The 24,448-nt window shown below is 45.1% G+C and overlaps 1 protein-coding gene across 1 annotated transcript in view; it reads left to right on the top strand.

The window, feature by feature from the left end:
• The first annotated feature begins 837 nt into the window (after window positions 1-837).
• The window catches only part of MACROD1 (mono-ADP ribosylhydrolase 1), a 229,402-nt gene continuing 205,791 nt past the window's right edge, over window positions 838-24,448 (top strand). Inside the window, exon 1 of the mRNA XM_086939484.1 lies at window positions 838-1,325. Within this exon, the coding sequence (XP_086795610.1) occupies window positions 1,031-1,325 (295 nt within the window). The 5' untranslated portion in view covers window positions 838-1,030. The remainder of the gene's footprint in view (window positions 1,326-24,448) is intronic.

Genomic DNA, 24,448 nt, shown 5'->3' with positions numbered 1-24,448 from the left:
TTGTTGCACCAAGGATACTGTGCTGCTTAACTAAATACTTATAAGGCCCCAAAGGCGAGACCTATTGGCTATGCCAATGCTTGTATGTACATGTATCTGAACACAAAGCCATGCGAGTGCAACTATTCTTGTACAGTTAATTTTAAAGTGAATAACAATAATCGACTAATTTGTGAATGACAAATCAAGCAGAAGTACTTGAAGAGTGTGGAGTTAAAAAATATGAGCATTCTTCTTTTCGATCTTGGTCAATTTGAGCAAAAATCCAGCTAGAGTTGATTCCATAGACTTTAAAAGCACTTCGCAACTTCCAGCTAATTGACTATGTATACAAACAAAAAGGATGCTGCAGTTCCCTTTACATTTCCGAATGGACCGTGTGAGGTTCAGGGAAAATGCGTACAGGCTGCTGTCACAGGTGCCCACTATCAACCTGGTCTACTTTTTTTTATCCTGCAGCATTCTTTTAGCACGAAACTGCAAACACCAGAATGAAAATTTGCTGTTGGCTACAAAAAGCAAAAGGATGACTTATTTTTTAAATTCATCTCATTACATGGGCATACTACTTTGCTCTACTCGTGGTAAAGTATCACAAAAACTGTCAGTCACAAAAAGGCTTATGATGAATGTCATACACAAACACATGAAAAACATAGAAATATCACACATAAGCTGTCTGAAAACGTAGCAGCTATGTGTTGCCGCGACCAACCCTAGTTATCGCAGCAAACACTTGACTTGCACTTGAACAGTAGCTGAACAGCGCTTTCAATTTAACCAAATACACAGGCACGATCAAACCTTACAAAATGGACGCGGCCGTGAAAGCGAGGCTTGCAACGCGGTTGTAACGCAAACAAAGCCAACGTGGTCGAGTCACCTGTCACAGGAGGAGACCGTCTGAAGGATCCACCCACCTCCGTAAAAGGACGCGAGAAAGAGTCCTTGGGTCTGAAGTCCTTGTAACTCTACCCAGTGACTCTTAGTGTTATTTCGGGATCTGTCTGTCAGGGTCCCTGCCCTACCCATGTCACCTCACTGGATTCTGGCCGCTGTCTGGCGCGGTCGATCAGTACGTGTACTCCGCGGAGCTTGCCAAGTGCTGGTGACTGATTACAACACTGTAAAGCCAAAAGGGTCTATTCGTGACGTCACTGGACCAGCACGTGTACGGACTTCGTACAAACCTCTGTTTCCCGCGCTTTTTATTCAGACCGGTGTCTCCTGTGTGAGTGCCTCTCACCTGGGCTCCAGTGCAGCAGTCATGGCCGGAAAAGGGGGCAGAGGGGACCTCAGCGGAATGGGCTGGAAGGATGCTCGTGGTGAGTGAGAAATTTAGGCAGGGGCATGGGTGACTGGTATACATTTCAAGTTATTTTGAAAGTGCATTTCTGAATTTTAAAAAATCGTTGAAATCAGTCTTTTTTTTTTAAAGAGAGTATGTGCTTTGTAGGTCTCGTGCCTAGCGATGCACTGCGCAGTAGTGTTTACGCAGCGAGAGTCCTTTTGTCTGGGGTTCTGAAATGGACCCTGGATTTGTACACGCTCGTGCGTGAGTTTTTACTTTTGTGGCCTGCTATTGGCCTTTGGGTTCGTGTTTGTTTTTAAAATAGCACACAATAGGCCAAAGGCAGGCGCATTGCTCCGCCCATGGCCTATTGGTGTCTATTACGTGCATTCCTGCCATATAGTTTCAATTATCGTGCCCAGAGCCGATAATTGAAACCATAAGGCGCGCGCGCACCACTCGCAGCTTTGTTTCCTAAAGCGATGCAGGACTAGTTGATGGGAGTTGCCGTCTCAGGTAGTATTATTGGCTTTGCCTCCCCCACCCGTTTTGCAAGCTGGGCATTTTTATTTTTCTACCAGCTATGCTGGCAGCACACTTGTCATCTGCCAAGTGTTTCCTTAAAGTTGCGTCGACCCAGGGTGCAACTGAGTAGCAATACCTACAATAATAACATAAGGGATAGAAGAGTAGGTTGGGCAGCAACCTATGTTCCTTGTTTAATGAAGCTCCCTAAGCGCTTTCACTTTAACAGCTATTAGTTTGAAATATGCTCTGCACCCCCTCTCACCCGCTGCACGGATGCCGTGCTAAGCCGGCCGTGTTAATTAAAAAAAATTGTTCCCCCATCCGCCGACCGCCTTAGCCACTTTCGACTCGCAGCCTAGCCATGGACGAGGGAGAGGAGGAAGGATCCGTGAAGCTCCCGAGGCTGGGAAGCAGACTCAGCTGCTGCACGGAGGGTGGATTCCTGGCACTCAACCCCCCGTCCCCCCTCCTCTCATAGCAGGAGTTTCACAGCTCAGGGTTCCGATGCCAAACTCAGTGCTTTTGATCGCTCAGGCCGGGGAAGCATTGCAAGGTAGTTTCAGGCGCTGCCTCACCTCTTCCGAAGTTTTATTTGTCCACCATTCACAGGGGGTAGGGGCTAAGGAAGTGTGGGCATGAGTGAGCGGGGGCTCCAATAGGTGAGCGGGGAAGTACTGGCAGGCGCACCAGAGCCTAGGCCACCGCTCTTCCTCTGTCACTTCCTTTCTCCTGCCGGCTTTCAACCGCTGTTTAGCTGTCCAAATGTGTCAGAGGCGTTGGGCGAGAAGGAGAGAGCGGGGTAAATGGAGGTTCACAGCTAACCCTGAGTGTGAGCTCACAGGGGCGCGCGGGGGCTTGCAGGGTCTCGTCTCGGGGTTCACGGTCTCCCTGCGCCACTACTACCCAGCATCCCGGTTTCAAGGCTCACGAACCGCAGCCGCAGATCTCCCGGTTTTCTGACTCCCTACCGTGGGGCTGCGTCACTGCTTCGTCATTAGTGTGAAGCCTCAGTTGCATATTGTTCCTACACTCTGATTAATGGTCACTGTTCATCATAAGGGAAAATAATAAAAATAAAATGTAAGAATTGCAACTAGCGACTAAAGTTGTCAAACGATGATTCCTCCAAACTTTGTATACTCATAGTCTTTTAGTCTCATTCCCATGTCTTTCCGGCTTGTACACCAAAAGGGTGATATCCTTAACCATACCTTTTACATCTCTGTTTTACAGCCTCCTCACTTTCCTTTACACTTGTCTCCCTCTGTCATTTCCCATTTATTATTTCCACTTCTTTCTCAGTCAATGCAGAAGACTCTTAAATTTTGTTTTCTTTTCCTCTTTTTCTGTCTCTTTTGAGGAACCTAATCTTAACAAGACTGCAATTCCTTTCTTTGCTGCCCCTTCACATTGTCTCACCTGCTAATGTCTTCGTTCCACCAACTAGCATTCCATTTTATTTGTCTGCTCATAACCTTGACTTCACTCTGGGCTCAACTTTGCACCTCCATTTTCAGCAGTTGTCAACGTTTGGTGACACCTTATTCCCTTTTCGTTTCCGAAATATCTGTTACTCTGGTTCTGTCATGTTTCAATTATATTTCAGTTACTCTTCTTTATATGTAGGTCTACCTAAATACCATTTTACCCCGATTCAATCAATCCAGAATGCTTACATTAATTTTCTTTTCTCTCCCTTCCGTCTCCTTATCTCTCTGAGCTACACTGCTTTCCGTTCTTTCTATTTCTTAGAATTTAAAAACTATTAAAAAAAAAAAATCTGTCATTCTCTTGCTCCTCCCTAGCTTGTTTCTCTGATAGCACCTTAGGTTCCTATTCCGCAGCTGTGCTTTCCCTCCGCTTGGTTGCGTGCATCCTGTCTTCCTTGTGCTCTCTCACTTTTTTGTTCCTTTGTGCTTCTTGTTACATTTTAGTTCCCTTTCACAGCTATATACACTGTTTTCTTTTGACGCCTTGCTACAGGAGCATACTGTGTCTAATTTGCATACGTCTGACTCCTGAGGCACCCAGGACTATAGATTGACCATCGTGGCTTCACTGAGTTCCATTTATTTTGTATCATTTTTTGTACAGCATCTTTAATAAAAAAGATATAATACATTCCATAAATAAATAAAACTGTTGTAAGGAATCGCGCAGTATTTGCTGTTGAGGCAGGACACGCTCTCGCCTAACTTTTTTAGTTTTATAGCATGCATTTGCAATGCAATAGATCTCGCATTCGCGGGAGTTTAAGCTATTGCATTGTAAATGACAATGCCTTTTGTTTATCTGTTTTAAAACAAAACATAAATAAAAGGCCTTCTCATTTACAATGCCAATAGCTCAAACTCTCATAAATGCGAGACCTATTGCATTGCAAATGCTTGTTAGTTCTTGTTTCCGTTTTTCCACTTTTCCACATTGTTACTGAACTATCCAACCCCTGTAAGTCAAGTGACAAATTAACCCCTCCACTAGTTAGGGTCAGGGCCAGTGCTTGAAATTGGAAAATAGAATCGCAGGTACTCTGCACCAGATTACCTGCCTGTTTCTGAGAAGTGTTGGTCCTCTCCAATTAAAAGTATTGCATTTTTTTGGAGACGTGCCGGTACTCCCCCTCTCAAAATAAAAAAGTCTTGGTACTCCGGACCGGAACGTACCGGCCCACTTAAAGCTCTGGTAAGGGCTTTAAGGGGGGGGGGGGGGGGGGGGGGAATAAAAGTGGCATTCCAAAAGATGTATGACTTAAGACTTATATCTAGGAACCCTTTCCAGGAAGAGTGACCTGCATTCAAAAGGTGTATGACTTAAGACTTATATCTAGGAACCCTTTCCAGGAAAAGTGACCTGCATAATTAAGAATGCGGTTTAAAATGTCAACTAAAATCCACTGCTTCCCACAGCGAACCACCCAACCATTACATTTTGGTGCCTCACTGTGAGTTTTTAGGTCGAGCCTGGCAGCGCACGCGCTGCTCTGCAAGATATGCTGTATTAAGTTATGGCTGGGAAGCTCCGCCCAGTTTTTTCATTGGCTTGTCATTGTCCATTGTAAACTGTGGCTTTTTATTAGTCAATAGGCTTAGTAGTTCCTCCTTAGTACCACCTTGTCCCATTATGTAACCTCACATGAGGACACCCCCTGTTACTTTTATTGTTGCTCTGTAGGCTCTAATTACAGACTCCGAGCACTATTTTCTCAAAGTGCTTTGTCCTGCCTGCTCTTGCTGCTCTCTCCTAACACATTTGCAATGCAATAGGTTTCACATTTGCGAGAGTTCAAGCTTTTGGTATTGTAAATGACGATGCCTTTTATTTATCTGTTTTTTAGAAAAGCACATTGATAAAAGGCATTGTAACTATATGTAATACTTGTATTTGACAAGAACCGTTATCTCATAAGGCACAAAGCATATTTGAGGAAACAAAATAGAGACTTCTTTTATAAAAAAGACAACACAGCAAATTCTTTCTTCTGAATAGTCTGTATCCTTATTCTTTTCTTTTATTCGTGAATCTTTATAACAATGTACATGTATAACAAGGTACAGCCTACGCATTTCGTCCCAACCTCAAGGGACTTCTTCAGGGCAAAATCTACGTATTAATTAATCCAATTCCTCGAAAAGAAGGAACATCGGTCACCCCAAATTCAATCAAATCTGTGTACTTTAAACATTTGGCTAATATCAGAGACCGCATCCACAGAAACTGTGCTCCACAGCGTTTCAATCGTGTCCACAACTCTAATGTTCAATATACCTTAATTTATGGTTTTCGTAAACCCACTGCCTCCACAACCCTTCCCGTAGGAGCTGTCAAAACAAAAATGTTTCACCCGGTTTTAGAATTCTTTGTATGCAACCATTATGTCCCTCACAAAGGCGGAGTTAACCGCTATTCAGGCGTTAGACATTACCTGATCGAAGCGAGAAGAGGCGTCCAGTTTGAAGCTCTTCAAACTGGACGCCCCTTCTCACTTCGATCACATAATGAGTGCAGACAAAGAATTCTAAAGACAGGTGAAACAACCCTTGATGTTGGGAGGAACTCTTAGGCTGTAACTTGTTGTACATGTACATTGTTATGAAGATTAATGAATAAAAGAAAAGAATAAGGATACAGACTCTTCAAAAGAAAAAGGTTTCTGTGTTGTCTGTTTTTTATTTTTATAAAAGAAGTCTGCTGAGGCAGCTAATGTGGGAAGCAATATGGTTTAGTTGGGGAATGCGTCTAGGGTTCTTGATCGGGCTAGCCTGTGTGCTCGGGAAGGGGGGGTAGGTAGACCCTGTATAGGACCAGCTAGTGGTAATGTACAGCGGCCCCCAGTTTGCCCACTAGTAAATCAGGCTAATTCTATACCTGGGCAAAAGGGCCGAGAAGACCCCCGGATGCACATAGGATTGGATAATAGCTCAGGCTTAGAGTCCTCGGGTCTTGCAACTTCCCCCAGCCACCGCTCCTTTGGTGGTGGTCTTGAGGAATGTCCCACCATTGCATGACGGCCAGATTGAATCTATTGAACAGCTGATGGCTAAGACCATGCATTGGCTTATGTCACAACTGAAGGAGGCTGGGGTTCGGCACTGGGACATCTGTAATCAGATGATTATGGCCAGACGATTGTCATGGATAGGACACTCCACAAAGGATGGGAGAGGGGACTGTATAGTTGCTAATTTTAACAACGAGTATGTTGTTAGATTTCTTTTAGACCATCTAGGTAACACTAACCCAGGGTATTGCTCTGGGAAAATATCTCTTCTACCTCCTAGGATTCTTCTATAAACCTTGTTATATCCCTATGTTGGGGTGAGCAATGCCACGTGCAGTGCAACATCCTATGGTATCCCACAGAATTCCACATGGTCCATTTGATTTAAGTTTAGCCAATAGATTTTCCCCTCTGTCTAGCTTAGACGCCTGCGACTGACTACACTCTGCAAACCTGCCCTTGTTAGAGAATACTGTTGCCCGGCCTGTTTCTCTCCCTGTGTCTGCTCCGAGTTCTCAGCCAAATACACCAACATTTCCAGTGGGTATTCTGGATAGGTCTACTACAGCTTGGGGGGCCAGCACTGTTTTCCTCCCACTAACCATGATATCATGGAATATATCTGGCCTCCAAACAAAAACTGCTTCCATTGAGTGGTCATGTTTTATAGAGAACCATGATCTCGTCATGTTCCAGGAGACCTGGTTACTGCATACGATCTTTCGTCCCGGGTTTCTGGCATTTGGTAAATCAGCAATTGCTAGTCATAAAGGGAGGCCATCTGGGGTTTGCTTATTTGGGTGAGACAGCAGGTAGGCTGTCAGGTGGAGGAATTAACAATAGATAACCCTGACATATTGGCTATTAAAATTTGTTTTGACCATGGGCTAGAACTCGTATTAGTCAATGTTTATGCGAGAGGGCTGGTGGGTAGGAAAGCCTCTCTTACTATTTCAAAACTTGACTCATTCATCAAACCACTGAAAGGGGCAAATCATCTGGTAGTAACAGGTGATTTTAATTGTACATTTGAGCCCCTGGGTTTAGATGATGGTAGTTTAACTGGGGAAGAGGATGCGACGTGGGGTATACCATCGTTGGAGCTCACCCCGATTAACAAATAGTCTGAAGTAGTGCTCCAGCTAAAAAGCTTGTCTCAGGAAATGGGTTTGAGGGCTGTAAACGGATGGTCAAAATCTGATAGCGAGGGTACCCACACTTATAACAATGGGATAAGAAGTAGCAGAATTGACTACTTCTTTATCAATCTGGAATTGTGGGCAAGGTTAGATGATCTGAAGGTCCAGAGTAGAATGTAGAGTGATCATAATCCTCTAATCCTAACTTTAAATATCACTGGCCAACCAATAGTAAAGGTGGGCACTGAAATAGCCACGACTGAGGTAACAATGTCCAATGACTGCCGTAGATTAAAGTGGGCAATGGTCGCAGAAGATGAGGGCACTCTGGACCTGATAAAGTTAACCCTTGAAGACACTCTCTTAGCTCTTTCACAGTTTGTTTTAGAAGAGGCTTCTCTGCCTGCCCTCACAAAGGTCCACGAGGAGCTATTCACAAAGTTGAAAGTCTGTATCACAAAAATAAAGGTAGTCTTAAGCAGACCACACAGAAATCTGCAAAGTGGTATGATGGGGCATGTAGGGCTGCTTTTGGCCACCTCTCCCAAGCTATCGGGACGGGTTTGCCGCACGAAGTTAGGGAAGCCAGGATTGCATATAAGGATATACAGCGAAGGGCAAAGAAGACCTTCGACGAAAAAAGATGGCGGGATTTGCTAAATGCAAGTAGTGGTAAAAACTGGGTGGGCTTTTGGAAAATAGTTAAATGGGGCAATGGTGATATAGGGCCTTCACCAGCTAATAATGTTCCCCCTGAAGCATGGATCAAGCATTATGAGACCCAGTTTGCTTGTACGACTAGTACCCCAAGTTATTATCCACAAATATTCTATGACGATGTGTTAATTTTTGATTTAGCAGAAATTGAGAGGGCTCTGGATGGGGTGGCAGTAGGTAGGGCTGCGGGTCCGGATTGCATTCCGGCAGATATTTTTAAATCTGATAAGGAAAACTGGCTCTGATATATACATTGCATTGTTAATGGTCTGGCAAGAGGTGCTCCTCTGCCAGAATCTTGGCGCGGAGCGGAGATTATCCCTATTTACAAAAAAGGGGACCGCGCCAGTCCGAGTAACTATAGGCCCATAAGTCTTATAGACACTATGCAAAAGATCGTGGCCAGAGTTGTGTTGGGCAGGGTAAATATGTGGATAGATGATCAAAAAATCCTATCCACTCTACAATTGTGCTTCCGCCCTCATGTCAGTACGTTCGATCACGTTTTCAGATTCATGATGATTTATTGGAGCACTGTGGCCCCACAGGGGGCTCGCTATGCTGAATTTATAGATCTAAAATCAGCATTTGATTTGGTGCAGCGCTTTAGGCTGTGGGACTCACTTAAGAAAGTAGTGATGCCCCCTGAAATTCTAAATTTTATTATCCAACTTCATGAGTCTAATTATGCCCAGGTTCGGTGGGGTCAACAGGGTGAGTTAACAAATCGGTTCCCTGTGACCAAAGGGGTAAGGCAGGGCTGTGATTTGGCCCCTACCCTCTTTTCTTTGTTTATTAACAATGTTATTTCATATTACTCTGATTTCCATAACCGATGCACCTACTCTTGCTGGTACGAGGGTCCCACTGTTAATGTTTGCAGATGATACTTTGATTTTATCTAAAACACAATCGGGTCTGCAAACAGCTCTCAATAGATTCACTTTATTTTGCAGTGACCATGAACTAGTAGTTAATGTCGATAAGACTAAGTCCATGGTGTTACATAAACATCAAATTGTGAAAGGCAGAGTAAAAATGAATAGCGCACCTCTGGAGAAAACTGACACCTTTACGTACCTGGGCGTAACAATGGGTAAGAGGTTCAACTGGAACCCTCAGATAGATTTGCTAGCCCTCAGGCATAATCAACTAGCAGTGGCCCTCTTAAAAGAGTACTGGCGGTCTTATACCAAACCGATAGGCCCAGCATTAGCCATATATAACGGGAAAATCATGGCTTTCATAATGTATGTTGCAGAACAATGGGGCTTCGAAAATCTAGCACCCTTAGTTCTAGCCCAGAATAAGTTTTTGAGAACTTTGACTGGCCTTCTCCAATCATCGCCCCTTAAGCCTCTATTCTTAGATTTGGGTAGCATTTCCATTGAGGAGGCTGCATGATTTAGACTATTAGCGTACTGGAGATGGCTATGGACAACCCCTGAGTTATTACCCTATGCCAAAGCAGTCAAACATATCAGAGAAGCTGATATGTTCTCGAAAATCAGCTGGCTGAAGAAAATTAAGGTTAAGCTATTTGACATGGGACTCAGGCACCTGTGGGTGGACCCAGAAGGGAATCAGTTCCCATCAAAAAAGGATTTCAAAGCTCTATATAGGGACATGGTCTGTCTTAAGTCCTTGTCACTGGTGGGCGGCGCCTCCCTAACAGACCTCTTTTTAGATCACAAGTATGAATACAGGTTGGAGTCCTATTGGGATGTCATTACGAGTCCTGGCGACAGGAAACTGTATCACCAATTTAGAGTAGGCACCCTCCCCGTAAAAACTTTTACGGCAAGATGGGGAGATGGAGATACAAAATGCCCCACTTGCACATCTCAGAAGAGTCTATAGTTCATGTCTTATTTGTGTGCCCTGCATATAAGGGTCCCCGTAAAAAATTCTTGAGCTGGACATGGGCCCTCAGAAGGAGTAGTTTGGTTGGCAACGTAGGTCCTATTTTGCTCTAATGAAATGAAGATTATTATGCTTGTTGTTTCCCTTGGTGGGTATCGTGGGTATATTGTCCGATGTTGTTCCCTTTTTGACATAACTAATGAATGTGTATTTTTTATTATTTTTTATTTATCAAATGTTATCAACTTTTATTAATAATTGTATTTTATAAAGTCTGACACACCTGTTTTATATAAATGTATTTTTATGTGTCTTTTATGGTTGAAAAAATATCGAATAAAGACTAATTGAAAATTGAAATGGATAACTATTGTTCTTGTTGTTACTGTATGTGCATCCAACCCCTTAATCATCCCTTAGAACAGGAATGTCCATCATAGGACCAGGAAGGCTGGAATCCAGTCCAGATTTTTAGGATATAATCTATATAGTGGATATCCTGAACATCTGTCATGAATCCGGCCATCCTTGACTAATGTTTGGCATCCTTAGAATAAGCGTTGATTACTTGGCCACAGGTACCACTGCAGAGTCAAGGAAACTAGAGTAATGCTGGCTATCTTTTGCAAGCAACAATATCCAGGGACCGAGTTGGAACTTTGTTACCAAACGTTGATACTAACAAGCATTCTCCACCTGCCACAGGAGTTTTAGAAACAGGCGAGATTACATTTGCAAGGAAGGTTTCTGGAAGGTACATTTCTGAATAAAGTTCCCGAAAGTTGATTTCAGAAGGTGGGTGGATTTAGAAGCTGCATTCCTCGTGTACGATTTTAGAAAATACATTACTGAGTCGCCGGGAAGCATATAGATTTGCTTTCTAATGGTAGTTGGTAGAAGATATATTAATGAGAAAAGTTTCAAATAGGTGCCTTTTTTTGGAATAACATTTCTTGTAGTAGCTTCTCAGGGTATTTCCATTGAGGAGGGTTTAGAGCAGCGTGCTGTGGCAAATGTTGCCATTTTTTGTGCTAAAAGGTATTTCCATGAACTCCGATAGACTTATTTTATCAATTTCAGTAACAAAGGTTCATCCTGGGATTCAGACCCATTCCAGCAGGTGACACATAAACTGCTGCAGTTTTCACAAAACTAGCATACAAATTCAACTGTATGCACCCATACATCTTGTGCACCCTCTCATACCATGCGTTATGAACGTCATCAAAGCGCTATGTACATAATGTACACTTCTCTTTGCAAGTGCATGTCTGTATCATGTACTGTGTGACTACTACGGGGACCAGCCAGGCCTACTTGTAGTAATTTTCACCAGTCAATTTTAGGCTGTTGCTGAATGAAATTGTAAAAGATGCGGAAGAGCGGCTAGTGATAAAAGACTTCGGCTCTGATGGGAGATTTGTCTGTGGAGTAAGCCTGCTTGTGAGGGCTGTGCGAATATATCAAGTGGTGTGACTGGTGCTCTGGAGGAGGGTATGAGTCTGTGACTGCTAGTTTTCTAGTGTGACATTGCTGTTGGTATTTAAGGTGTTTTGCCTATCCACCGTAAGGAGTTTAACTGTTCACCTCATATGTGGCCGTGGCTAAAGACACGAATGTAATTATTTAACAGACGAGTCTTTCAATTGAAGCTACGCTACAGCAATCTTCTTTTACAAGAGAGCTTTAACTGACTGATTTTCCTAATGATGCTTCCCAAAGTTAGCTGTGGGCAGTAATGATCGACTTTGTTCATTTATGTACTTTTGAGAACCCTTGAGCAGTGACCACCCCCAATCACCAAACCTACTGCATGGACCATAGCCATCATTTTATTTTCACCATTGGGTTTACCAAGCCCCCATTACTCCAGTCAATAGCCTCTTCCCCTTCCCTGGACACTTTATTGGTGGAAGACACGCGCATTCAGCCCTGGGACTGCGCCTCTGGACTCACGAGTAGCTCTGTGGTAGTTTCTAGCAACTGCTTGTGCTTACACTTTGCATATGTTTGCCTAAAAGTGCCATTTAAGCACAGGGGGCATGTGCAATGCAGTACAGGGAGCATGACGGGGGCAGCCACCAGTCTGGATCACTACACTCGCACATGCTCTGAGCATCATCATACTTGTGCTCTTAAAAAACCAGAACAGCTTAGCATATGCCCTAACCACTCCTGTATTGGCCCACAGAGATGGAGGGAAAGGGGGCTCTGGGCAGTGGCTTAACGCAGAATGAATGGGCCCCCTGCAGTGGATGAGGGGGCCTTTAGTCTTCAATATCCCACAGATATTCATTGGCCTTGAGTTGAACGGGGGTCCCCCAGGAAGAGTTTCGAAACCCCCACCTCAGTTCCATGTGTCATAGGGGCTTGTTACGCCCCTGATACAGGGCACAAGGTACCAGTGGTCCTTTTTAACCCCTTTGCTGAGGGTTTGGTATGCCCATGGGAGGCCGCACAATCAGATCAGCAACATTAAATCAAAAATGTTGCAAGTTTTCTTTCTTTCAGCTCTGTAGAAAAGGGCTTTATTGAGCTGTGGCCTTTCAAGCCATTGCAGGTTTCTGAGCTCTCCCTGCGGGGCTGCGGGGGCCCTGTGTTACTCCACCGAGGAAACTCAGTTGCAGTCAAAAAATACATGGCTGGGAGATAAGCAGTGAGCACTCCGCAGCAGCTTTGCCCCTTGCTACTTCAGCTTGCACTGCTTAATAGGATTCATAAATTGTATTGTAATTGCATTTATATAGTGCTTACTACTCCTGGTGAGGCTTTAAAACGCTTTTTGGCGATTAGCACAATACTCAGGAAGACAAAAAGAAGAAGTGGTGGATTAGTATAGTGCCATTTTAGTTAATTTGAGCAGTGGACGTGTGTCGGTTGTGAGAAGTTGGCCTGGTATATGATGTCCACTATTCTAGTGGGCACCTTGCACCAGTCCAAACGACCCTTATTGATTGTAGGTTATAAAGTCAACCTTATAGAAAGCTATCCTAGTGGTAGCTGTGGGGAGCAGCCTTCAGGCTAAGACCTGGAGATTAAGCATGGGCGAATTTTGCGAATCTCGCGTTCGCGAATTTTGCGGATTTGCGAACTCGCAATCCGCAAAATCCGCGAATTCTCGCGAATTTGCGGATTTTTTTTGTGTTTGCGCGGGTTTCTGCCAGTTCGCGAGGGTTTTGTACAATTTCGCAAATTACGAACTTACCTGTCGGGTCGCAAGTTTTGCGAACTTGTTGTTTCTACGTGTCCAGCCTGTTTGGGACACTCTTCTCCATCACTGCCACTCTCTGTCACCACTGCCACTCTCTGACTACTCATGCCACCATCTGGCCCACCCATGCCACCCTCTGTTTCATCACAGCACCCTCTGGTTGTCCAGTAAGTGTACATTATTGTGGCAACGCAAGCACACCTTCCCTGCCTCAAGTGACCTGAATTAATTTGGGGCTGATTAATGTGTCACAGAATATTTTTTTAGCTGGCACCTGCTTCCTTAGTGCTTCCTGATTAGTGATCTTTTGCACTTGCTAAGTGCTTTCATTGTTGCAAAATTAGTTACAACACCTGCCCTGCCCCAACTGACAATAATGAATTAGGGGCTGATTAATGGATTTGAACTTCCAGCCTGGCTCCTGCTTGTCTCCCTTAGCTGTAATTCAGGACCTTTGTGGCATATGTGTAACTATTCTGAGGTTCAGAGCAGGGTCACATAATAGTTGCAACTGGCAACTGAACTCTGGAGGGGCCCCTCAGGAAGCACTACAGGAAATGGCTACTAATGATGTGCCTGAACTTTTGAACCTGGTAAGTAGTTTCAGTTTTGCTAAGATCGTATTTCTGCAATTTTGCACTCATTCGCGGGGCGCGAAGTTGTACTGGGAAGCCGCGAACTCACGCGAACAGTGCGAGCAGTGCGAGCAAAATCCGCTGCTCGCGGATTTGCGGATTTTGCGGGAGATTCGCGAATCTCGCGGATTGCGAATTTACCGAAAATCCGCAAAATCCGCGAGCGAAACGGATTTTCCGCCCATGCTTACTGGAGATGAGTTAAGCAAGTTGATTTACCGATTATAATCTCTTGAATGATCAAATGAAAGCACACCACACAAGGTATATAGCAAATATATATGTATTTATTCTAAACACAACCCCTCTGCACTCTTTATGAGGTCAGAGTTAAAAGTACAATACAAGGAACTTAATTGGCATACGATAAGTTGCACAGTATACCTTATGCCCTAGGGGCCTCACAACCCATATACTAAAATAGTGGTATAAGAACTATATGAGAGTTAGAAAGCGGGCCTAGGGCCTGTGGAATCGCTGGGGCTGTCTAGAACCACCAAATGTTAGGATGTAGTAGGCCCAGGGGAGATGCGTGCAGTTACAAATTTACAGCTTAAGGGTACTTTTAGATGAACTACGATGGAACCCTTTTAGACTAGGACACTTCGACAGCCAAGACCTACGTGAGCACTGGAGTACTCGTGTTACCCCTCCCAGGGAAACTGGGTGCATAGGTGCCTTTTGGTGTCGGGTTTCGTCGTCGATTCCTATGGAGAGCTGCGAAGAAGTGCTGCAGGCGTCCAGAGGAAAAGTGTCTGTGTGGATCCAAGGGTGGATCGGAGATGTGAAGAACCTGAAAGCAGAGGAGATAGAGTCTGGGCCACTAGCCAGTGACCAGAATTGCGACAGGAAGATGCTAGCCAATGCCGAGTGATTTCAGGTGCAAAGGTGGAGCTTGTCTATTCAGCCACAAGGACCAGGAGGCGTCGACGATGACCAGGAGCTGGATTCGAGCTGTCCCACAGAGGATCTAGTTGACTGCGGTGTCGGTATCCGGATTGGACCCAGCAAGGCTTGGCAAACGCAATCCACGAAGGATGTCGCAATGGGCTTCGGTGCAGACCAGCAAGGTTTGTGGAACTCCCCTTTGGAGAGGAGTTGGAGCAAGCCTGGAGCAACCAGGAAAGCAAAGTAAATCAAGGATTGGTCTTCTTGGAGGCTCACTAGCCAATGGACTGGAACCGCAAAGACGCATCGAGCTGAAATGCACAAGGCGGGCACACAGGACACTCGTGGAGTGTGGGCCTCTGAGCTTCGGTGCAAAAGGTGCTTGGGGTTGGGGCTTCAAGCACCCCAATGCACAACTTCGGGATACCTCGGGAAGTGGGTGCAGTAGCAGAAATGCAGGATGTCCAGGAGTTCCGGTCCCACGTTTCTCACGTCCGCCACAGGTCTCAGCTTTGCTGGGAGCGCAGGTCAGCGTCAGAGATTTCTGGAAGTCCGTGTCCTGTGTCGCAGATTCTTCAGGATCCGATGGGAGCCTTGAAAATGCAGACCGGCAAAGATGATGTTGGTGCCTGTTTGAACAGGGTGGTCACTCCTTGACCACAAGGGAGATTTCTTCCATCTTCCAGTCGATATGGAATGTCGAAGGTCCAAGATATATGTTGCAGAGTTTCGTCCAGGGTAATCTAAAGTCCTAGGGACTGGGGTTCTATACTTATAGTAAGTTTAGGGGTTGGACTAACTCTAAGGTCCCAACAGCGCTGGGATGCCTGGCTTCACCTTGGGGGTGCCCAGGAGTGGACATTTCACGGGGAAAAGCCAGGAAGGATTCCACAGCGGTATGCGTTACAGTGCCAGGACACCCCAGTTGGGGTATTAGTGCGCTTTACAAGTACAAATTACATTTACAATTACTATGGGTGGACCTGGGGAGGGGGTGGTTACACCCCTTCCCCTTTGTCCAGTTTCACGCCAGAGCTGGGGATGAGTGCCGCAGCAACCGGTTTGAACTGGGAAATACATGGAGCACCGTGTGTGCCCCAGGCAGTGTCTGGAAAGCATTCACTGAATGCAGCCCTCCCTGCCCCAATACACTAAAGCCTGTCTGGGGAGGTGCCAGCACCTCCCTGGACTGGAAACCTATTGTCCAGGCCTCCCCTGCCGGAGTTTCGTCCAGCAGCAGGAGGGCAGACTTGTGTCTGTGGCAGCAGCATCCATTTTGTGATGCTGGGGCTCTGTTTAACTTTAACCGGGTTTAACAGTAACTCCATGTCTTCTCCCTCTAGAAGGGTGGAATGCTACCCCCGCCGCCAGAATTGGCGGGGGTAGTATTCCAAAGTGTTTGACACCTTACACAACATATTTTGATAAAGCCAAACCAAAGTTAGCATTAACCGCGAGGATTATGATGCACTTAAGAGTATGTGGTATGGCTATATCATAGAATAGCTATAAGGAGATGGTTCCGAAAGCTGCAGAGGGGCTCAGCTCATGCTAGGGCACCCTCTCACACAAACACACATAACCAAGCACTCTGCCTCCAGCATTGTCAAGGCCTGCCATAGGAGGGACTTATAGGTTACTATGTGCCTATATATAAGGTAGATATAGATATACTTTATCTAAGTAAGGGGTGATTACACCACCTTACCCAGGCTGTAAGTACAGACCTGTGGTGTCAGTTTGGAAGGCTAACCAGGGGTGGCACAATACATGCTGCAGCCCCTGGTAGGCATAGGGTGCACCTATGCCCCATCTAGAGTACCATATACAGGGGCTCACAAGTGTGACCCAGTAACCAATTTGGTATGTACCTAAAGTACATGGTATCAATTTAGAGAGAGTACAGCGAGGCTGTGGGGCTGATTAGCAGGACCACAGCCATACTAAAGTCGAACAAGCATTTGCAATGCAATAGGTCTCGTATTAGGAAAGTTTGAGCTATTGGTATTGTAAATGCCAAATCTTTTATTTATGTGTTGGTTTTGAAAATAGCGAAATTAATAGCTTTGTCATTTACAATCCCAATGGTTTTAACTTTCGCAAATGTGACACCTATAGTATTTGTAATGCAATATGTGTTGTATTTACGTGACTTAGATGTATTGATATTACAAATAACAATGGCTTTTAATTTTTTTTAAAATAATTAATACTTACATAAAAGTTATTGTAATTTATAATGGCAATAGCTTTAACTTTTGTGAAGATTATGTTCAGTGTATTTTATTGTGACGAAAATCCAAGAACAGAAGTGAAATATTAACATCTTTTTGTGACATTTGTAATAAAGCTTGAAACATTGAGAGAACATATTTAAACCAGTTGTTGTTGAATGGTTGCAAAGATTGATGCTGTGGTGGCGCTGAGTGATGTTGTGGTGGCGACGAGTGATGCTGTGGCGTTCAGTGATGCTGTGGTAGTGCATAGTGATGTTGTGGTGCCCCTGAGTGATGTTGTGGTGCCCCTGAGTGATTCTGTGGTGTTGCGATAGAGTGAGGGCGATAGATAGAGTGAGGGCGATAGATAGAGTGAGGGCGATAGATAGATAGAGTGAGGGCGATAGATAGATAGAGTGAGGGCGATAGATAGATAGAGTGAGGGCGATAGATAGAGGGAGGGCGATAGATAGAGTGAGGGTGATAGATAGATAGAGTGAGGGCGATAGAGTGAGGGCGACAGATAGAGTGAGGGCAAAAAATAGATAGATAGAGTGATAGAGTGATGGCAATAGATAGATAGAGTGAGTGCGATAGATAGAGGGAGGGCGATAGATAGAGTGAGGGCGAGAGAGTGAGGGCGATAGATAGAGTGAGGGCGACAGATGGATAGAGTGAGGGCAAAAGATAGGTAGATAGAGTGATAGAGTGATGGATAGAGTGAGGGCGATAGAGTGAGGGCGATAGAGTGAGGGCGACAGATGAATAGAGTGAGGGCAATAGATAGATAGATAGAGTGATAGAGTGAGGGCGATAGATAGTGAGGGCGATAGAGTGAGGCCGATAGATAGATAGAGTGAGGCCGATAGATAGATAGAGTGAGGCCGATAGATAGATAGATAGATAGAGTGAGGCCGATAGATAGAGTGAGGCCGATAGATAAAGTGAGGGTGATAGAAAGATAGAGTGAGGGTGATAGATAGATAAAGTGAGGGCGATGGATAGATAGAGTGAGGGCGATAGATAGAGTGAGGGCGATAGATAGATAGAGTGAGGCCGATAGATAGAGTGAGGCCGATAGATAGAGTGAGGTCGATAGATAGAGTGAGGCCGATAGATAAAGTGAGGGTGATAGATAGATAGAGTGAGGGTGATAGATAGATAGAGTGAGGGCGATAGATAGATAGAGTGAGGGCAATAGATATATGGATAGAGTGAGGGCGATAGATAGATGGATAGAGTGAGGGCGATGGATAGATAGTGAGGGCAATCAATAGATAGAGTGAGGGCCATAGATAGATGGTTGTGTGTGTGGGGGGGGTTGTGTGTGTGGGTGTTTTGTGTGTGTGTGCGGGGTTGTGTGTGGGGGGGTTGTGTGTGCGGGGTTGTGTGTGTGGGTGTGTGGTGGTGTGTGGGGGTGGGGTGTGGGTGTGGGGGGGTTGTGTGTGGGTGTGTGTGTGTGTGGGGGGTTGTGTGTGTGGGGGGTTGTGTGTGCCCAGGGGTTGTGTGTGTGGGGGTTGTGTGTGTGTGTAGGGTTGTGTGTGTAGTTGTGTTTGGGGGGTTGTGTGTGTGGGGGGTTGTGTGTCGGTGGTGTGTTGTGTGTGGGTGTGTGTGTGGGGGCGTTGGGTGTGTGTGTGGGGTTCTGTGTGTGGTTGAGTATGGTTGTGTGTGATTGTGTGTGTGGGGGGTTGTGTGTGGGTGTGGGGGGGTTGTTTTTGTGGGTGCGTATGGGGGGTTGTCTGTGTGTGGGTGTGTGTGGGGGGTTGTGTGTGGGGTTGTGTGTGTTGGGGGGTTGTGTGGGTGTCCAGTTGTGTGGGTGTGCGTGTGGGGGGATTTGGGTGTTTGTGGTTGTGTGGGGGGTTGTGTGTGGAAGGGTTGTGTGTGTGGGGTTGTGTGTGTGTGGGGTTGTGTGTGTGGAGGGATGTGTGTGGGGGGGATTGCGTGGGTGTGGGGGGTTGTGTGTGTGGGGTTGTGTGTGTGGGGGGTTGTGTGTGGGGGGGTTTGCGTGTGTGTGTGGTTTTGTGTGTGTGTGGTTGTGTCTGTGTGTGTGGGGGGTTTTGTGTGTGTGTGTGTGTGTGTGAGGGGGCAGTGTGTGAGGGGCAGTGTGTGAGTGCATGGAAGAAGGACAAATAAATTAATTCCTTTTAGTTATGGGAGCTCAAAATCAGAACCAATACATTTCTGACAGTATCCTATTTTTTGAAGATCTAAACATGTTAATGTATTTAGAGAATTTTGATTGGCAAAGAATGCATGACTGAGTTGAAAGGAAATATCCGTAGCTTGAAGTTTATATCAGTTCTGAGTGATGCTGTTGGAGTCTCACACTGGAGGTAATTGTGAAAGAAATTACTGTGACGTTGATTTAATTACGAATATTAATTGGCTAAAATTGTATCCTACAAACATAAGAACAGGAGTAAGTGCGTAGGGGAAAGTAGAGTCTGACAAACAACCTAGACAGATGGGTACTTAATTCACAGTGAGATGGAAGAGCTGTAACAGAGGGGATACATAAAATGGAAAACATTGGAAAACTGGTTTTACACGCTGTGGTCAGTCAAATAACACACAAGCAGGGCAGTAAGTACGTTCAGAAACTTATGTAGAGAACGGAAGCAATGTAATATAAATCAAAGACTGCAAATCAATCAACTTGCGGACACACAACTGATAGAGCTGGATGATGGAGAAAGGTAATATCGCATAATTAGTGATTTCCCCCCTTGTCAGCACATGAGCAAAATGAAAAAGACGGAATAGCCGGAAAAAAGGCCTTGCTAATTTGCCTGACAGTCCATTTTAAGGAAGTATTGCTTACAACTTCAGGACGGTCGCCGAGCCGCCGTCCAGGCATCTATTGAGGGAAGTGTTAAGTATGTCAGCATGTGGTGAAAAACAATCAATGTTTAGGTTGGGGCTCCTGCTCACAGATTAGCGAAAGATGGTGACACAGATAGTGATCAAAGGCCTTCCTGCCGGACTGTCAAACGGATGGTTTCCCACAAGGAAACAAATCATGGAATCTGTCTGCTGTTTCCCACTTTTGACGACCAGAAGAACCATCTAGGATTATATTATTTAATTTTAAAACAAGCGTTGCTCTAGTGTACGGCATTTAATAAAGTATATACCGGCTGAGGAAGCGAGAGACCAGTACTTCCTCATCGAGTTTACAAACTGATGCACTTCTAATATAACCAATAGATAATGTGCCTTATGATGGTGCAGTTCGCCCGGGAGCAGGTGAGAGGTCACCGCAGTATTGAAAAAATAAGATAAATACATTACTGTTGGGGAAAGTGGTTGGTGATGTAAATTAACTGCATACACAAAATGACATCTGTTATGAGTAATAAAGCGTAAACGGGTGTGAAAGTCCATGTAAACCCCCTACGTGTATTCCGGTGCAATTACACGCCGGGACTAACGAAAATTCAGCACAGAGACACACTGGGAAGTTTGTAGCTGCACAATAAAATGCATTACATTTTCGAAGAATAAAAGTATGTTAAAAAAAATCATTATCGTCGCTGATTTGTAGCTGTTGTTCCTTAAAAAATGTGACATTTGGCTCAACAGTGATAACATTAAAGAGCCGGTAAGCACTATAACTTAATTAAGCACTGTTATATGGCAAACGAGTATTCTAGTGAAATTACATCTCGGGACTAGAATGTCACAAAAAATATTCGGAGAAGTATTAAAAGAAAAGTTTTATAGTAGGCAAAGTACAGTGTGTGTGTAATAGTGCGCTTACAGCCGGAGGCGTGTTCAAATTTACCACAATTAAGCGGTGCGCCAAGTGGGAGAAGAGAAACTGTGTGAGTGAGGCCTTGCGCGCGTCTGGCCTTGAAACGGACTAACTGACTAATGGACATGGCGCTCGCTAAACATGAAAGCAGAGTCGCCAACTAGCCGAGCATATGGGCAAGGCTGTGGGGGGTGGGTGATTGGGGAGGGGGTGTAAACTGCAGGTCATTGTGAGAAGGCAGTGATTAGCATGGACTCCTGTTAATAAAGCACATCAAAGAGATGGGCGGAGGGGGCGGGTCCGCTGAGGCTGGCGGGAGAGCGCTGCCAGCTCCCACGAGGATGTCTCGGCGCTGCCAGCTCCTGGAGTGGACAGCACTCTCGGAAGCGGGAGGGGTTGTGTGCTTTCACGGGGAGAACGCATAGACAAACACATATATACGGTATTTACGTGGATAGTTACGTAGATCGTCCGTGCTTGTTCTGCCTTTTTGATGGGCGAAGGAGCTGGTGATCAGTACCGGTGCCTGTAAGGGTCATTGAAAGAAGCCGTCCTTCTGAGAAATGCTAGCACTGTCCCATTAAAAGCGTAGCAGGCCTGCTGAGACGAGTAGGACTAATCTGCTAACAGTAGAAATATAGGAGCCAAGTGTTAGTACTGCCCTAATTAAAGTGTAACAACTCTGGTGAGAAATCACAGTACTTCAGGGTGAAGGTATAGAAATCCTTCTGCAAAGTTCCAGGGCTCTCTTGTTAAATAAATGCTCAGTAACCTCAACAACAAGCATTAGCAGCTGCATTAGCGGACGTGAAACGAAAATCAGCCACAAAATGAAAACAAGTCGGATGGGGTGAGGGGGGCGGGGGAGCAGCAGTCTTTGATGATGTATTTATGGTGGTGGGAAAATTCTGGGGGTAGAGTGGGTAGAGAAACATAGGTGTAAAGGCTCAATAGACAGGACAAGCGGCAGGGAGGGTGGGGGGAGGCGGGAGGCGGGGAGCGGATCCCTTTGAAGTAGCTCATGGCCTCGCGGCCGTGATAAGGGAAAGCAATTAGGGGGAGGTGGGAGGGAGGCTGATGGCTTTGTGTGAAGCAGGCAGGCGGCTCGGGAAGCAAATGGAGAGCGCGTGCACGGACACACATGCACTCGGCAAAATCTGCCTTTTAGCTATCTGGTTTGATGGCAATAGGTCTACGAGACCTAAAAACCAGTGAATCACAGCATAGGAAGCAGACCCTACTCTCCTACTCCCCCCCCCCCCCAACACAGGGACATTTAACTAATCTTGACCAGTTGAGTCTTCATGTTCTAAGTGGAAATATCTGGAGAGTCCATCTGCATTGGCATGGTTACTCCCAGGTCTATGTTCCACTGTATAGTTCATCCCCTGTAGGGAAATGGACCACCTGAGCAGTTTGGGATTTTCACCCTTCATCTGTTTTAGCCACAAGAGGGGCTTATGGTCTGTCTGAACTGTGAAGTGAGTACCAAACAAGTATGGCCTCAGCTTCTTCAGGGCCCAAACCACAGCAAAGGCCTCCCTCTCAATAGCTGACCAACGTTTGTCTCTAGGGGTCAGCCTTCTGCTAATAAAAGCTTCTGGCTGATCCTGACCTTCTTCGTTCAATTGCAATAGCACAGCCCCTACCCCCAACTCAGAAGCATCTGTTTGAACAATGAATTCTTTGGAGTACTTAGGACTTCGCGGAATTGGTGCAGTGCACATGGCCTGCTTCAAATGCCTTTTGACTGCTGACTGTCCACTGAACTTTCTTAGGCATTCTTTTAAAAGTTAAGTCATTCAGGGGTGTCACAATGGAACCATACCCCTTGACAAATCTCCTATAGTACCCAGTCAGGCCCAAAATAGCTCTGAGTCAGGGTGGTTGGAGCAACCTAGTCTATTATGGTCTGGATTTTGCTCTGCAATGGTTGAACTTGGCCTCCACCTACACGGTAGCCCAGGTACACAACCTGACTCTGCCCTATCTGGCACTTAGTAGCCTTGATAGTTGGGCCTGCTTTTTGCAGGGCCTCCAAAACATTTTTCAGGTGGATCAGGTGATCTTCCCAAGTGGAACTAAAGACAGCAATATCATCAAGATAATCTGCACAGTAGTCATCCAGGCCTGAGAGGACTTTGTTCAACAACCTTTGAAATGTGGCATTTTGCAGACCAAAGGGCATCACCACAAACTGATAATGCCCACTAGGGGTTGAAAATGCTGTCTTTGGCTTGGCATCATCAGCTAACCTAATTTGCCAGTAGCCAGCTCTCAGATCAAATGTGCTCATATATTTGGCAGAGGCCAACTTATATATGAGCTCATATGCTCTGGGTATTGGATGGGCATCTGTCTTAGTGACAGCATTGAGACCTCTGTAGTCTACACAAAACCTCATCTCTCTTTTACCACCCTGGGTGTGAGATTTGGCACAAGGACTACTGGACTAGCTCAAGGGCTATCTGAAGGTTCAATTACTCCCAATTCCAACATTTCCTGGACTTCAGTCCTGATACAGTCCCTGACATGATCAGGTTGTTTTGGAGATCATAGTTGTAGAATAAAGTTTGGGATGAGTCAGAGAGTGGAGGTAGATGATATATTGAAAGAGGTATAAGGTAGTGCATTGGAGAAAGTCAACGTTTTTTTTGCAGCTGAAGTAAAGTAATAAATATATAGATAGATAAGTACATATTATCGATCATACATATTTATATCAATAAATACACAAATCTTATTCTTGATACAGTTAATCAAATTAGATGTTTATATAGGCAGGGATATGCTGTATATTTGTGTTTGAGTATGGCGGTTCTGTAGGAATGAGCCAGCTCTTGAGTAGTCTTCTGAAGATGACTTGAGATGTCCCTTGAATGGTGAAACAACTACAGGCTGCTAGAGTCATATGTTGCTTCAATATCTATAACAGTTCTAAAATATCTGGGGGCAAGTACCATTTTGCCTTTTATTAAACACAAATTTTATTATGTTAATGTGCCAGAATCAGGACGCTCATTTGCGTGCATTCTGGGTACATTTGCTAGCTGTCTGAAAGATATGGGACCACAAGTCCCAGAATGCACCTGCTCAGGTTTGAGCATAAAACAAACAGGAAATAGCGGTGGCCATCTTTACTGAGAGAAAGCAGACCCCAGCATTATCGAGCAGTGGCTGAGTAGCAGGTAATCACCCATACTGCTTTAGTAACCGTTCAACTTGCGCCACCATACGCTTGAATATACCGCTAAGGTCACGTTTTTTTTCTAATAGGACGGTGACAGTGACACTCCTTTCCTTTGAGAATAAGAAAACGAACGAAGGTAGGCTACCTTCCTTGATTGTTAGATTTTATCTAACGTGACACACTGGTTGTACGCTGCCTCACTAGTAACGCAAATCTCCCCCACATTGTAGATCTAACCCTGATGGTCACGCCGCACAATTGATTCCGCCGCAATCCGGCAGTTCTTAAAGAATAAGGTACGCTTCCCCCCTCCACTTTTGATCTGTTTGCGTAACTAGCGAAACGAACTGATAAATATTGCAACTTATGCACATTCTAAAAAATCTCTTTAGGCATCTCTGTCTGGCCACATTAATTAGCAACAGGACCACCACAAGACCCTTCACGAAATCCTCCTTCAAACAGAATTGGTATGTAGCTCATAACTGTTTGTAGCTATTGTATGGAAATATGGAATC

Source organism: Lissotriton vulgaris, chromosome 9 (genome assembly GCF_964263255.1).
Source record: "Lissotriton vulgaris chromosome 9, aLisVul1.2, whole genome shotgun sequence".
In the NCBI taxonomy this organism is placed as follows: Eukaryota; Metazoa; Chordata; class Amphibia; order Caudata; family Salamandridae; genus Lissotriton; species Lissotriton vulgaris.
Note: the sequence above shows the minus strand (reverse complement) of the source record. Positions and strands in the feature narration are given on the sequence as shown.